A 13117-nucleotide genomic window follows, 5' to 3' on the forward strand; every position below is an offset into this window, starting at 1 on the left:
CAACATCATCTCATGAACATCAATTTCATACTTACTACCAAACAATTTTGACTTGAAACCACCACCTTTCCCTCGTCGCTTTTTACCCTCCCCTTCATCTCCATCTTCCCGAGACTTCTTTCCTAGTCCTAAAGCTTTGATTTCTGGAAATCTAAAAACAAAAAGGGTTATTTTAAATATGACAACTAATCCATCTGACAACACTCAGCCTTAGACCTCAAAAAATAACTCTATTTCACATTTATAATCATCAAGAACTGATAAATTAACAAAAGTAGGCCAATTTGACTAAGAGTTTCAAATGAATCAGAAGAGGTTCCAGAAATGTTTAAGAGATGGGAAAGCAAAATAAAGAGGATACAATCCAAGATAATTGTAAACAAGACTAAGTTCAGCAAGACTTAAGATAGCATGTAAATCAAACATTGCAAAAGATCTGCTTAAGCATTATATGTTCATCAAGTACTTCCAACTAACTTGTCTCAAATAAATGAAATCAGAGACAGGCCACCTATCTATACTATACATCTATGTTTAATGATCTAGCCTTGTAAAGTTTCAATGAAATTCAAGAAGCAAGAAGATTTTGGAGATGAATAAGAATCTAATGTTAATATTCTAATGATGATGAAAGAAGCTGAATAGAAATCTAAATTGTTATCACATGATGAAAGAAGTTATACAAAAAAAACAACAACAACAAACCTTGAACCATGATCATCCGTACGTGTAACGTCTTGTGTGCTGCTGGACAAAGAAGTATTTAAGGAAGAGCGGCTGTCACTACGGTTCACATTCTCCATGCTCCCTACTACTGGAATAAAACATTATGGATGAACCACTAACACTAAGATTAGTACGAGTAATGTTCAAGTATTAATATATGTTCATTATCTCCGGTCAAGATATGTCATTGATATTAAACTACGTACAACATTTTCTCATAGGTTACAAAGGCGCAAAACATCAACTTTCATGCTATATGCGCTAAAATCAAGTACAGTAATAAAAAACTAAGCAACCAAGCAGGCTGTACGCTTTCCCAAAATAATGAACCCACAAAAATCATACTCTAACATGGTGTACGAAAGCTCTACAACAAAGCTACAAAAAGTGAAATACACATGCTGCGATCATTAATATACGAAAATAACGCATATTTAAAATACAATACAGTACTTGAACCAATGTGATGCGTGATGCTACACCTAGAAAAAACTTCTATGTAAAAACAGACATAGATAATACATAATCTTTTTTTATCTATATTCAATTCAGATTTCTAATTGAATTTCTGCAAAAATAGCTGCCATCTCAATATATAACCAAGTTCGGAAAAAAACAAACCTCATCAAATATTCCAATACTAAACAAATTAGATGACATGACATAAAAATGTCAAGAAATGAGAAATGACAATTTTCAACATGACATAAAAATGTCAAGTGAGAAATGACAATTTTCAACATGACATAAAAATGTCAAGAAGTGAGAAATGACAATTTTCAAAGGTATTTTCTACACAAGTCTTGCAAAAAATTTAACAGGTAACCTATATATATAGCTAGCTAGTGATCCATTCTATTGTTAAGAGAAATAAATTTCCAACAATAAAAACAATTGGATCGAAATGTTTTATCTATACACTAGATTTATGTACAATCAGCATGGATTTTGCAATGGATGACCTTACTAAACCAACCTCTTAGACTTCTTCCATGGCTTATTTATTGTAATCGATAAAACTGAGTATCGGTATCAAAGACAAGGTTGATGGGCAAAAGACTAGCCGAGTAAAAAAAAAACCCTAAAGAATAGCAATCCATGAGAAATCCTCATTGATAAAAGGCTCCAAATATGTGTGCAACAGGGTACCAGTGTTTGACCCTTTCCTCTTGTTATCTACATAAACAGTCTGGACTTGGATTGACTAGAAAAATAAGCACACTTGCAGATGATATAAAAATTAATATCTCTGCAGAAAGAAGACCTGGTGAAAATAAATGAATAACCTGTAAAAAGATAAACAACACTCAACTTGAATTAATGGGCTATGAAAACAAGAACATCAAGCATAACCTAAATGGCAAGCAAATAAGAGTTGTCTTCAGAGAATGATTGAAGCACTATCACGAGTGGCTTCCAACCTCAAATGAAATGTGTAGAAATTCAAAAGCAATCCAGAAAATTATATACATACATACATATACCAAGGCACTTCCCCCCCCCATTTAGGGGGGTAGCCGAAACAAAACAAAAAAGGGGACCTCTACTCTCTACGTTCCTCCCAGCCTAACAAGGGACTCAACCGAGTTCAGCTGGTACTGCTAGGGTGCCACAGCCCACCCTCCCACATTATCCACCACAGATGAAGCTTCATAATGCTGAATCCCCTACTGCTGCCACCTCCGCGTATACACAAAATATAAATTTACTAACATGAAAAGGCCAACAAACTAACCTTATACAATGTACAAGTTAAGGTGGCCAGATTTGGATTGCACTTCAAATCTGGGCACCATTCCAGATGAAGATCAAAGATTAGAAGCAATACAGGCAAAGGCAAACAAACTAATACCTTAATAAGGAACTTTCAATATCAAAGGAAGTCATAATATATAAATTTGCACCCTCTAGAAAAGCATCAATTAAAAGGTCAACAATAAGGTATTTGAGATACTCAAAAATCTGCGTAACAGACAGCAGGTATCCATTTACCATAAGTGGTAACCAAACTTAATTTAACAAATTGAAATGAACCTGGAAAAGGTTAATACAAGCCAGGACTCCTTCCCAACACCTAAGATATGTTTGGAACAGATTCTTGGCTGAGATTTTGAATACTACCGCCACCACCCATATAAAAAATTGAACTTTTTTTCTCCAAGTTTGTGTGGTATTTCTATCATATTAACATTAACAAAAACATCACTACATCCAGTAGTAATCTACCATTAAGACATAATAATTTCAATAAACATAAGGCTAGACACCTATGAGGCTTTGACAGCATGCCAAAAACTTACTGATAAAAATAACAGTAAGTCCTGTAAAAGAAAATTCTAAATCATTTCAGTGAATATATGTAATGTTGTAATACAACATCATGAGTACTGTACTGCTTTTTTTGTGTGCGCTATGCAATAGAATCTGCTTAAGGAGAATGTGGTGTAAAACAAAATGTTTGGCAAGGATCACCAATAGATATTTATAAAAAGATTCTCATTATTAAAAACATTGCAAGGAAACCAAGGATACAATAACAAAATATATATTCATAAACAACAAGTTGCCTTAAGTTGTTTAATCTGTAGTCTGAATTGTCGACCCTAAACACTTGAATGGCGTCTTGGTAATTCTTCTGACAAGAAATGGACTGAAAAATAAATCTCTAACATGAATAAACCTGAATGACTTATGGGAAAACAACACAGCTACTTATTCAATAACTTAAAAGATCTAAAACTACACACAGTAAAATGGTGATGAAAATTTATGCGACTAAAATAAAGAAAATTGTGTCCTAGTCAAATAAATTATAACAGACTCATACGTGAAGATGAATGACGAGGATAACGGTAATAAAACCTTGTGATGAATACCAAACAGCCAAAAGTAAGGAAATAAGGGCCCAGTTTTTCCATATTTGAGAAAGATTATAGCTAGCCCAACCTAGCAGACCACAAATCACATGTTTTTCTCAATGACTCAAGAGTTTCTGTAAGTAGTTAGACAATAATAATAATAATAATAATAATAATAATGACTTCATTAATACACTCGATACGAGTACATCAAAAAGAAATACGAACCACCCTATTACAGAGGTCAAACATTAATACCAATATACCCGAGCACAGAAATAAAGAATAAAGTTTTTATAAACACGAACAAGGACACTAAAAAGACCAATAACCTTAAAATAAAAAAAAGACATGAAAATAATACAAAATTCAAAAGTATCAAAATATACTTCTAACTCACTAAAAGTATTCTATACTTAAAGAAAAAGCCAATAACAGAAATAAAAGCCAAAGAAGAGGCAAACATCAGATGGCAGTAAAAAGGACATAGTACATATACAGTTACTAAAAAAACCAAGCACAAGTTAGTACACCTAAAAAAAATTAATTTTAGTGGATACTAATCTATGTTAAAGCACTTAGAGAGTACCGTACAATGATTGCAAATAAAAAGCAAATAGCTCATTATGTACATATATAGAACTAAATGCATGCTAAATTTAAATACAGTATTTGATTGCAAGCTAAATTTACAAAACAATCTTCAATTACATGGAAAATATTTTTTTGCAGACATATGTGACACTTCTTTCTTATGTAATTCAACTGAAATAGATTAATATCATACTTAAGCATCAATGTAATTCTCCTATTAGCAAAATAAATACTGTAGTCACATTTTGACAACATTTCAACAGTATTATTCCTCCAGTTCATTCAACATTTAAACATTAGGTACACATTCAAACTGATATTAAAATCCTTGTGATATACTGTATTCAAATTAATTCTTTCTGCAATGAAAACAATCGCAATACTGGAGAAAAAACAGAAACCATACTAATCATTTCTTCTTAAAAACAAATTTTCCAGCTCTATAAAAGTGTATCTTCTATTATTTGTATGAATATTCTATATATTGGGTGACAATATGAAATGCACGTGCTGAATACCAAAAACTCAGCTCTACTCGGTAAAATACTATTTTTTCCACAATGCTGAAGAAATAAAAATCAGTAGCAATACATCAAAGAATGAACTTGCATTCTTATTAAGACAATAATTTACGTTGGGGGTTACCTCTGCATTTCCTGGTAAGGGACGTATCCATAGAGATAAATAGCCAATGGAGTTGTAGTTTATCAAGAAGGAAAAGGGGTTTGTTAATTCAAAACTAGTATCATAATTGTGATGGGATTAATGCAATAAACAAAGCAATACTGTACCTCTAATTCATCATAAACTTTAACCTCAAATTAAGCAAATGTTTATCAAGAAAAAAAGCAAATATATTGTACGATACAATGATTAGTAGTAAAATGAATACTAGTTTCTGAAGCAAACACAACAACCAGTACATTCACTTGGTTAAAATGGTAAGAAATTACTAGAGTATTATTCAAAGAAACTATGTACAAAGGACACAAGCTTTCTAAAATATCCCCTGGGGATACAGTACTACTTTTTTAATGATAGTTAAATGTAACAACTAAGGAATAAAGAATTACAAGTTAACAAATACAAGTTATTTTTTATACAGAAACTTTTCCATAAAAAATCATTAATTGTAAGTTGCCTTAATTTCATGGAAGAAATACCAGTCCCAACAACCTGTTTTATCAGGAATTAACCCTCATATGGCACTACACAACAATATTCACATCAGTAATCGATAAGGATAAAATGAGTGTGGGGAAGAAAGAAGAGAAATTACTCTGTTATTAGCAGGTTTGAATTAAAAAATATGTTTGGAGCTCTAAACAACATTGTCTGTTCACAAAAACCTTATTAATCCTAAGTTGCTTGAATTGCAACTGGGGTAGGAGGATGTATGCAAAGTCCTTCCAACAAAGTCTGAGACCAAGAAATATTATCCGAGATCAATAATAAATGTCTTATAGGGTCAGGCAGGATAATGAAAATCTGGAGTCGGGAGGACATTCACAGAGACCTGGGATGTAAAAACATGTACTTGGGAGACAAGAAGACCCAAAGATACCAAGAATTTGCAAATCACTTGTGAGGTATGTGCTGAGACAATGTCAGAGAAGCTAAGAGAAGGATAAGGAAGAAGAGTCAACACTGGCTCTCCCTTTCCATAAGATAAGACCCTTCAAAAGAAATACTGTAATTTCAACTCTTAGATACATATGAAAATGGAATGACAACTCCAAGATCTGTTCAGGTGACAGTGGAGGCCTACTGCTGTACAAAGGGCTCAAATTTCAAGGGTTTTTATTCTCCACTGCAATAAATCAACAATTACAGTATTGATAGTTTTCTTGTATTTTAACTATAAAGGTCACTGATGTCCATAAACTAGATCATCCTTCTAATTAACGATAAATAAATTTATTACAATTTAGATTAAAATAAAAAACTAAAAACCACAAACATTTTGAATTCAAATAAGAAAATCAAAATTCTTATCTACATTTCAATTATGAATTTAATGTAAAAAGATGTCTTTTTAAAGCTTCTGAGTGCTAGCAAAAAAAAAAAAGGAAATAAATTATTTTCAAATCTCTATAACGATCGTAATATTTGGACTATTACATTTATTTTGGTTATTTTTTTCTAAAGGGTTATATTTTAGAAAAAAATAACCAGAATTGCAATAGACTATGTCTCTAATAAATTTTGAGATATTTGGGCAAAATAAAAAATGCTACTTACACGTACAAAAACATGCTGATAAAAGTATAATAGATATTAACATGGGAATTTTTGTATTTTGTTCTTGAATAAATTTTGCATAAAGGGTGTTTATAGTTTTTCCAATGTGACCAAGAATATTTTTTTAGTAAATTATGAAAGAAAATATTAGCAAAGCCAGGAGAAAATGGCTGACTATAGCGTTTGGAACACGAGCAGCCAACATGCGTATTGAATCATTAACCCAGACCCATAACGATGAAGTTCAATTCCAGAGATTAGTATAAAGTTGTATAACAAATGAAGCTACCAGACATTAGGTGATATATAAGAGTGTCTGGGCATGTCTGTAAGGAATCTTTCATTCATAATATAACAGGTTGTTGTCGCTGGAATTTCCTTAAAAGGAAATAAGGCAATTTATTAAAAGTGAAGTTGTTGTAAAATAAACCCTGACAACTTTCAGGAAACCATGTGTAACAAAACAATTAAACAACTAAAGTAACTAGCACCGAATTTTTTTTTTTTTTTTGTGGTGCATGTCTTTCTCTAGATAAAAATATTACTTACAAAAATTTTCCTGGAAAAGTAGACCAAATTATATTGCAATATATATTGTATATATAAGCAAAGTAAAAGAAATTTAAACAAAAATACCATTAAACCACATGCAAAATTTATCATATTTATTGAAGTAAACTATAATAAAACACGTTCATGCAACTGACCATATAATTCTGACTGAATTCATAGCTTCTATACATACAAGTAAAGCAAGCTTCGAGGCTATCAAGAGTATGTTATAGGCACATTAAGCATTCTCAATCATGAAACGAAAAATAATTTTACCCTGTTCCTGATATACACTCAATTCTACAAAGTCTGCTGAAAATAATCCTACTCACTAGCATTCCTGCCATACAGCTTTTTTTCCCATTCATCAATGATCGGCTGGGAAGTGGGTTTCTCGTGGAGGGAGCCAGAGCGAACAACAGCTGCGCTTGGTCGCTCTGCCAGCCCAGGGGTCCCACGAGATGATGAGGATTTGGGAGTTGCAGGGGATGGCCCTGAGTTACTACCCTTTGGAGTGGCTGGAGTTGAAGGTGTTGCTGAACTTGATCCATAGCTATATACTGAAGCACTGGGAGTTGTTGGGGTTGATGGAGGAGAAATACTGAAACCGTTTTGGTCGTTTGAAACTTGAGAAATTGGAAAAGTGAGATCCGGAGATTTCTTTTTTGGAGTTGAAGGAGGAGTGTGCGTAGGAGAGGAAGGATTTACTTCATTTAGGAGTACTTTACTAGCGGAAGAGGCCAAAGCTTGAAGGGCTGAAACTTTTTTTGGCTTTTCTTTGGCATGAGCAGAAACAAAAGAACTTTCATCTAGTTCGATAGGTGTAGAAGTACTGAGGGAACGACTCTTGGGTGAAGGTACAGATAAAGTTTGATCAGTTACTGGCGATGCTGATGATGATACCCCATCATTAACACTAGTAGATCTTACATAACGTGAAGGTTTCAGGAAGGACGGAGAGTCCGGAGCAACAACTGATTCTTTTACATCTTCCTCCAGTGATATACTGGGTTTAATAGGATTAACAGACACATCTGAATTAAATACAGACTTTGATTTTGGAGACCCAGGAGCAATCTCATTACGAAGTGCAGCTTTTGGAACTGCATTCAACTCCTCGTAGCCTTGTGTAATCTTTGAACTTCTAGGAGCAGGCTTGGGAGAAATAGGTTGTGGGGCAGGCTTAAGAGAAATAGATTCTATGTTGATAGAAGAATTAGTGTCCTTTGTATTTATGCTACTAGAAAGTGATATTGTTGAAGCAGAGTCAGAGGAAGCACTATTTTGAGGAGAAACGGTTTCATCATTAGTGGAGAGAGTGATAGGAGTAAGGTTGGGAAAAGCCAAGACAGGATTTTTAGTAAGAGAGCCAGGAGTTTCCTGGGATTGAGAAGATGGAGATGGAGGAGTAGGTGGCAAGGGGGTCTCCAGGGCAGTGGAGGGCACTCCTGCAACAATCCCTGCAAGTTGATAAGGTCTATTCAATATCTAGCTAGCATTATCATTTAAAAATAACTGCAATATTACTTCCCTGAATTTGATAAATATCAGAGCTGAAATAAGTTTCAAATAGTTTATTATTTAAAGAGAATAACTATACTGTATACAAAATCTTATCAATTGCTACTAAATCATTATGAAAGGCTAGTAACAAAATTCATGTATAGCTGCATTACAAGAGGTACCTACAACAATCACCTGCTTAAACCACACCTTTAGATTCAAAAGAAAGATACCACATGAGAATTATAAATTTATAAAACCCTCATGTACAGTTGATCAAACTTGGCTTCATAAACACACATCTAAAATTGAATGGATCAGTAAAAATTAACATGGAGTCCACAGTACAAAGGATGAGGAAAGCTTCAGATCCTGATATATACTCTAATTTGAAGAGACTTTGACTACATATCCATCAACCACCCCATAAAGTACCTAAAATGATGAGGGTACTATACTCTCCAGAATACACTATAGAACCAAACTGATCTCACTGGTTCATTCTTATTACACTACTCCGGTTGACAGTCATGCTATCATAAAAATATTTTGGACTAGTGTGCTCCACATTTTCATGAGATTAGTTATTTTATAAGAAACATTACATACTCAATTTTGTATACGGTAATATAGTAATACCACACCCTAGGTCGTTGATCAGTTCGAAAATCGACTTACACCAGGTAAGTCAATTTTCAATGGAATTTCCCCAAATAAAGTGATTATGTTCCCCATACAGTACATGTATTGAATGTACAAAATAGTACTTACAACCTGATATAATTTTATAAAAACAAAATATTTACACTAATAAACTTTTATGTGAGGTACAGTACAGTACTGTAGAGGAGAGCATTTCAAAATTATTGTACTACGTAGAAACAGACATAAGGTTGGGTAAAACATTATAAAGTGCACTTTATTTTTATAATTACTACTTAAGGATGAGCGACATAAAGTCAGAAGCGACGTATAGTATGATGAACCGACGTAACATAAGGAGGCAGATTGATTGATTGACTGAGTTTTCTGGCATCCTGACATCGAAGGTCATTGACGGCAAAATGAGGGGGAACAGTATTACTGTATTGTATAAGTAAACGGAAGGTGGAAAAGAAACTTATAAAGGAATCATTTTTATTGGCCTGATAAATACAGTGCAACACCCTAAAATCCGTGTGTACACAATAATATTATATACACTATACTCCTTTATATCCACCATTCAAATACTGTTCAGTACAGTAAAAAGAAATCTCAAGCATATGGAGAGAAGGAAAAAAAAAATATATACTGACATGCCAAAGTCAGAACAATAGTGATCTGATATCCATGGGTATTGCAATCATAGCCAAGCCTAGTAACAGAAATACTCACTGCCTTGGCCAAAACTGAAAATTGTTTTTGCATTGGCAAATCTTCCTTTACAAAGGCACTACCATTTTGTGATCTTTTTATACTGTATTATGGTGGCAATGTATAAACAAAGAACTTTAGTGCGGGGTCACGGAACAGTATTTCGAATCCCATTCAGTCACCCTTAAAGAATAAAAAACTTTAACTGAAGGTACTTTACCAGTTTTCCAATGAAGATGTAACCTTTAATCCTGGATGACATTAAGAGTTCACTGTCACTCCTTTGTGGTGCTAGTCTCTCTGCCATATGAACAAGGCTTTTTCCATATTGATCATTAACTTATCCCACACTTGCAGTATTTTCAGCACGAATGTGAATCTTATTTTTCTTCATTTAGTATACCACAGTTCTCTCATTCACATGAAAGTCAGGTCACAGAGAAAACAAATATTCCTTCTATAATTATTCAGCACCTCTTATCTTTTTTTCTGGGGCCATCATACTCTTTGACTGGTTAGGGGTTAGGGGTAGGTTTGTCAGATCACGACACCCTCTCGGGGACGTGGCTAATGTTGAACACAAAACATGGTAAGCACACACGAATTTAACACTACAGTGGTGGTTACAGCGAGATCGAGCGAAGGTGACATGCTGCAATGCATGCAATTAAGCAAGAACGTCTGGAAGTGAACCGAGCATAAGTTACTGGAAGCACAACCATCAAAGCACCGAGAAAAGCCGTTAAAAACAAAATTACTATTTAAATAATATTGCAGACCTCCCCAGCAATTAACCAAATCAGTAAACCTTTAATCCCAAAAATGCAAAGGGCTGATTACAAAACAAAAAAAGGTACAGTAGTACAGTATTAACCCTCAAACAGAAGTTGTATATAAGTGAGCCCTAAGTAAAGGGAGAAAATAAAACTAATCGTAAAAGAATATACTACAAAATCATTCAAAATATATGACATCAAATTGCAGACTACAAAGCTGTTCTTCCACCAATCCAAAGTTCCTTGTGCCATAATGTTACCCTACACTTCATCAGCTTGTGTGCTGAAGATTTTGACTCAAACTATTTATGGTAAGACTACCATGTCATTCATTAACAACATATATTTGATAGTTAACTCTTTTTTACATAAACTTCATAATTCCCCTTTACTGTACTGTATTTGTTTAATAGTCCACTTGATTTCTTTGATATTGTTTTAATTTAACTTCTGACTGATCTTTATCAGATCTCTGAAGCCTGGCTTGTTGCTTCTTGATGATTCAATGATGATTGCAGACGTGCTTATTTGGAGAAGTAGGAGGCCTATCATCTTTGGAAGAAACAGATCAGATTTGACCTGGATTAACTAGACTCAGCTTTGAGCTTTTGCTCAGAGAGTTAATGCCTCAACTGAAAAGGAATACAATTTAACCATAAAAGAAACCCTTTCTGGTACAACTCAAGAACATAAATGGTGGTCTACCCTTAAATCTGCACTCTTTGGTGTAGATGCAACAGTTCCTCCTTACTTAAACCAGATGGCTCAGTCACTCACTATCCAAAGGAAAAGGCAACCCTTTTGGCTGATGTTTTTGACAGTAAACAGTCACTCACTATCCAAAGGAAAAGGCAACCCTTTTGGCTGATGTTTTTGACAGTAAACAGTCACTCACTATCCAAAGGAAAAAGCAACCCTTTTGGCTGATGTTTTTGACAGTAAAAGTAATGAAAAACTTGAACTTCCTCATTCCTGTTTTCCTGAGGCTAAACTAACTAGTTTAGCTTTTCAATAATGTGAAATGAAAGCTCTGTTGATGGACCTTGATGCTTATGGAGGTGTAGACCCAAATGGTATTTTTCCTTTGTTTTTAATAAAGACAGCAGATTTCTTAGCTCCAAAGATACGTTGTTTTGCGCAAGTTAGCAAGAACAGGAGCTTTTACCACTTCTTGGAGACTTGGTAATGTTACTCCTCTATGTAAATGAGTTTATGGTAGCTCAAGTCCCACTGATTACCACCCAATTTCCATAACTTCCATATTATCTAAAGTTTTTGAACGTCTTCTGGTAAAACGTCTTAATAGGTTTGCTGAAGATAATCATCTACTCTCTAGTTTGCAATTTGGTTTTCGTAAAGGCCTTGGAGCACGTGATGCCCTTCTTACAATCTCCAATGCCGTACAGAAATCCCTTGATTGTGGTCAGGAAGTTCGTATGATTGACCTTGATTTTAGTGCTGCCTTTGACCGTGTTAATCATGAGTCCCTTGTTTTCAAACTCAAACAGTTGGGAGTGGGTGGGTCTTTTCTTAGCATTATTATTGATTTTTTAAGTAACAGATCTCAAAGAGTTGTTGTTGATGGGCACCATAGAGAGTATAGGAATGTGATATCCGGTGTTCCACAGGGTAGTGTTCTTGGACCATTACTTCTCATACTATATACACATGACATGTGGTTTGGCCTAGAAAACAAGCTTGTTGCATATGCAGATGATGCTACTCTCTTTGCATCAATTCCATCCCCTGAATGTAGATCTGGGGTTGGTGAATCCCTTAATAGAGATTTAGCTAAAATTAGTGCATCGTGCAAATTATGGGGTATGAAGTTGAATCCTAACAAAACTCAAAGTATGATTGTACGAAGGTCAAGGATGGTGGCTCCTCAACATCCAGATCTCAGTATTGATAATGTTTCTTTAAATTTGTATGACTCTTTTAAAATTTTTGGTGTGATTCTCGACAGCAAATTTACTTTTGAGAAACACATTAGGTCTGTGTCTTCTTCAATTGCGCAAAAAAATTGGCTTATTGAGAAAGTCTTTCAAAATTTTTGGTTATCAATCTACTCTGAAAAAGTGTTCTAATTCTTTCATTCTACCTTGTTTTGAGTATAGTTCTCCTATCTGGTCTTCAGCTGCTGATTCTCATCTTAATTTATTGGACAGAAACTTACGGTCTATTAAATTTCTTATTCCTGATCTAGATATTAATCTTTGGCACCGTCGTTCAATTTGTTCATTATGCATGTTGCATAAGATTTTTCATAACTATGACCATCCTTTACATTCAGATCTCCCTGGACAATTCTGTCCTGTTCTTAATACTAGGCAGGCAGTTAATTCTAATAGCCAGGCCTTCACCATCAAGATGCTCAATACTACATGTACACAGTAATCTATAAGTTTTATTCCAGCTGTTACCAAGTTGCAGAATGATCTTCCTAATCGGGTAGTTGAATCAGTAGAACTTCAAAAGTTCAAAGTTGGAGCAAATTTTTTTTATGTTGAC

At 34.2% G+C, this 13117-nt stretch overlaps 1 protein-coding gene across 1 annotated transcript in view; it reads right to left on the reverse strand.

Moving 5' to 3' along the window:
- The window catches only part of Rip11 (Rab11 interacting protein), a 51444-nt gene that overhangs the window by 15255 nt on the left and 23072 nt on the right, over positions 1 to 13117 (reverse strand). Inside the window, exons 8-10 of the mRNA XM_068351310.1 lie at positions 7304 to 8431; positions 706 to 814; positions 36 to 151 (exon numbers count right to left, since the gene is read on the reverse strand). Of these exons, the coding sequence (XP_068207411.1) occupies positions 36 to 151; positions 706 to 814; positions 7304 to 8431 (1353 nt within the window). The remainder of the gene's footprint in view (positions 1 to 35; positions 152 to 705; positions 815 to 7303; positions 8432 to 13117) is intronic.

This window comes from Palaemon carinicauda, chromosome 27, assembly GCF_036898095.1.
Source record: "Palaemon carinicauda isolate YSFRI2023 chromosome 27, ASM3689809v2, whole genome shotgun sequence".
Lineage (NCBI taxonomy): Eukaryota > Metazoa > Arthropoda > Malacostraca > Decapoda > Palaemonidae > Palaemon > Palaemon carinicauda.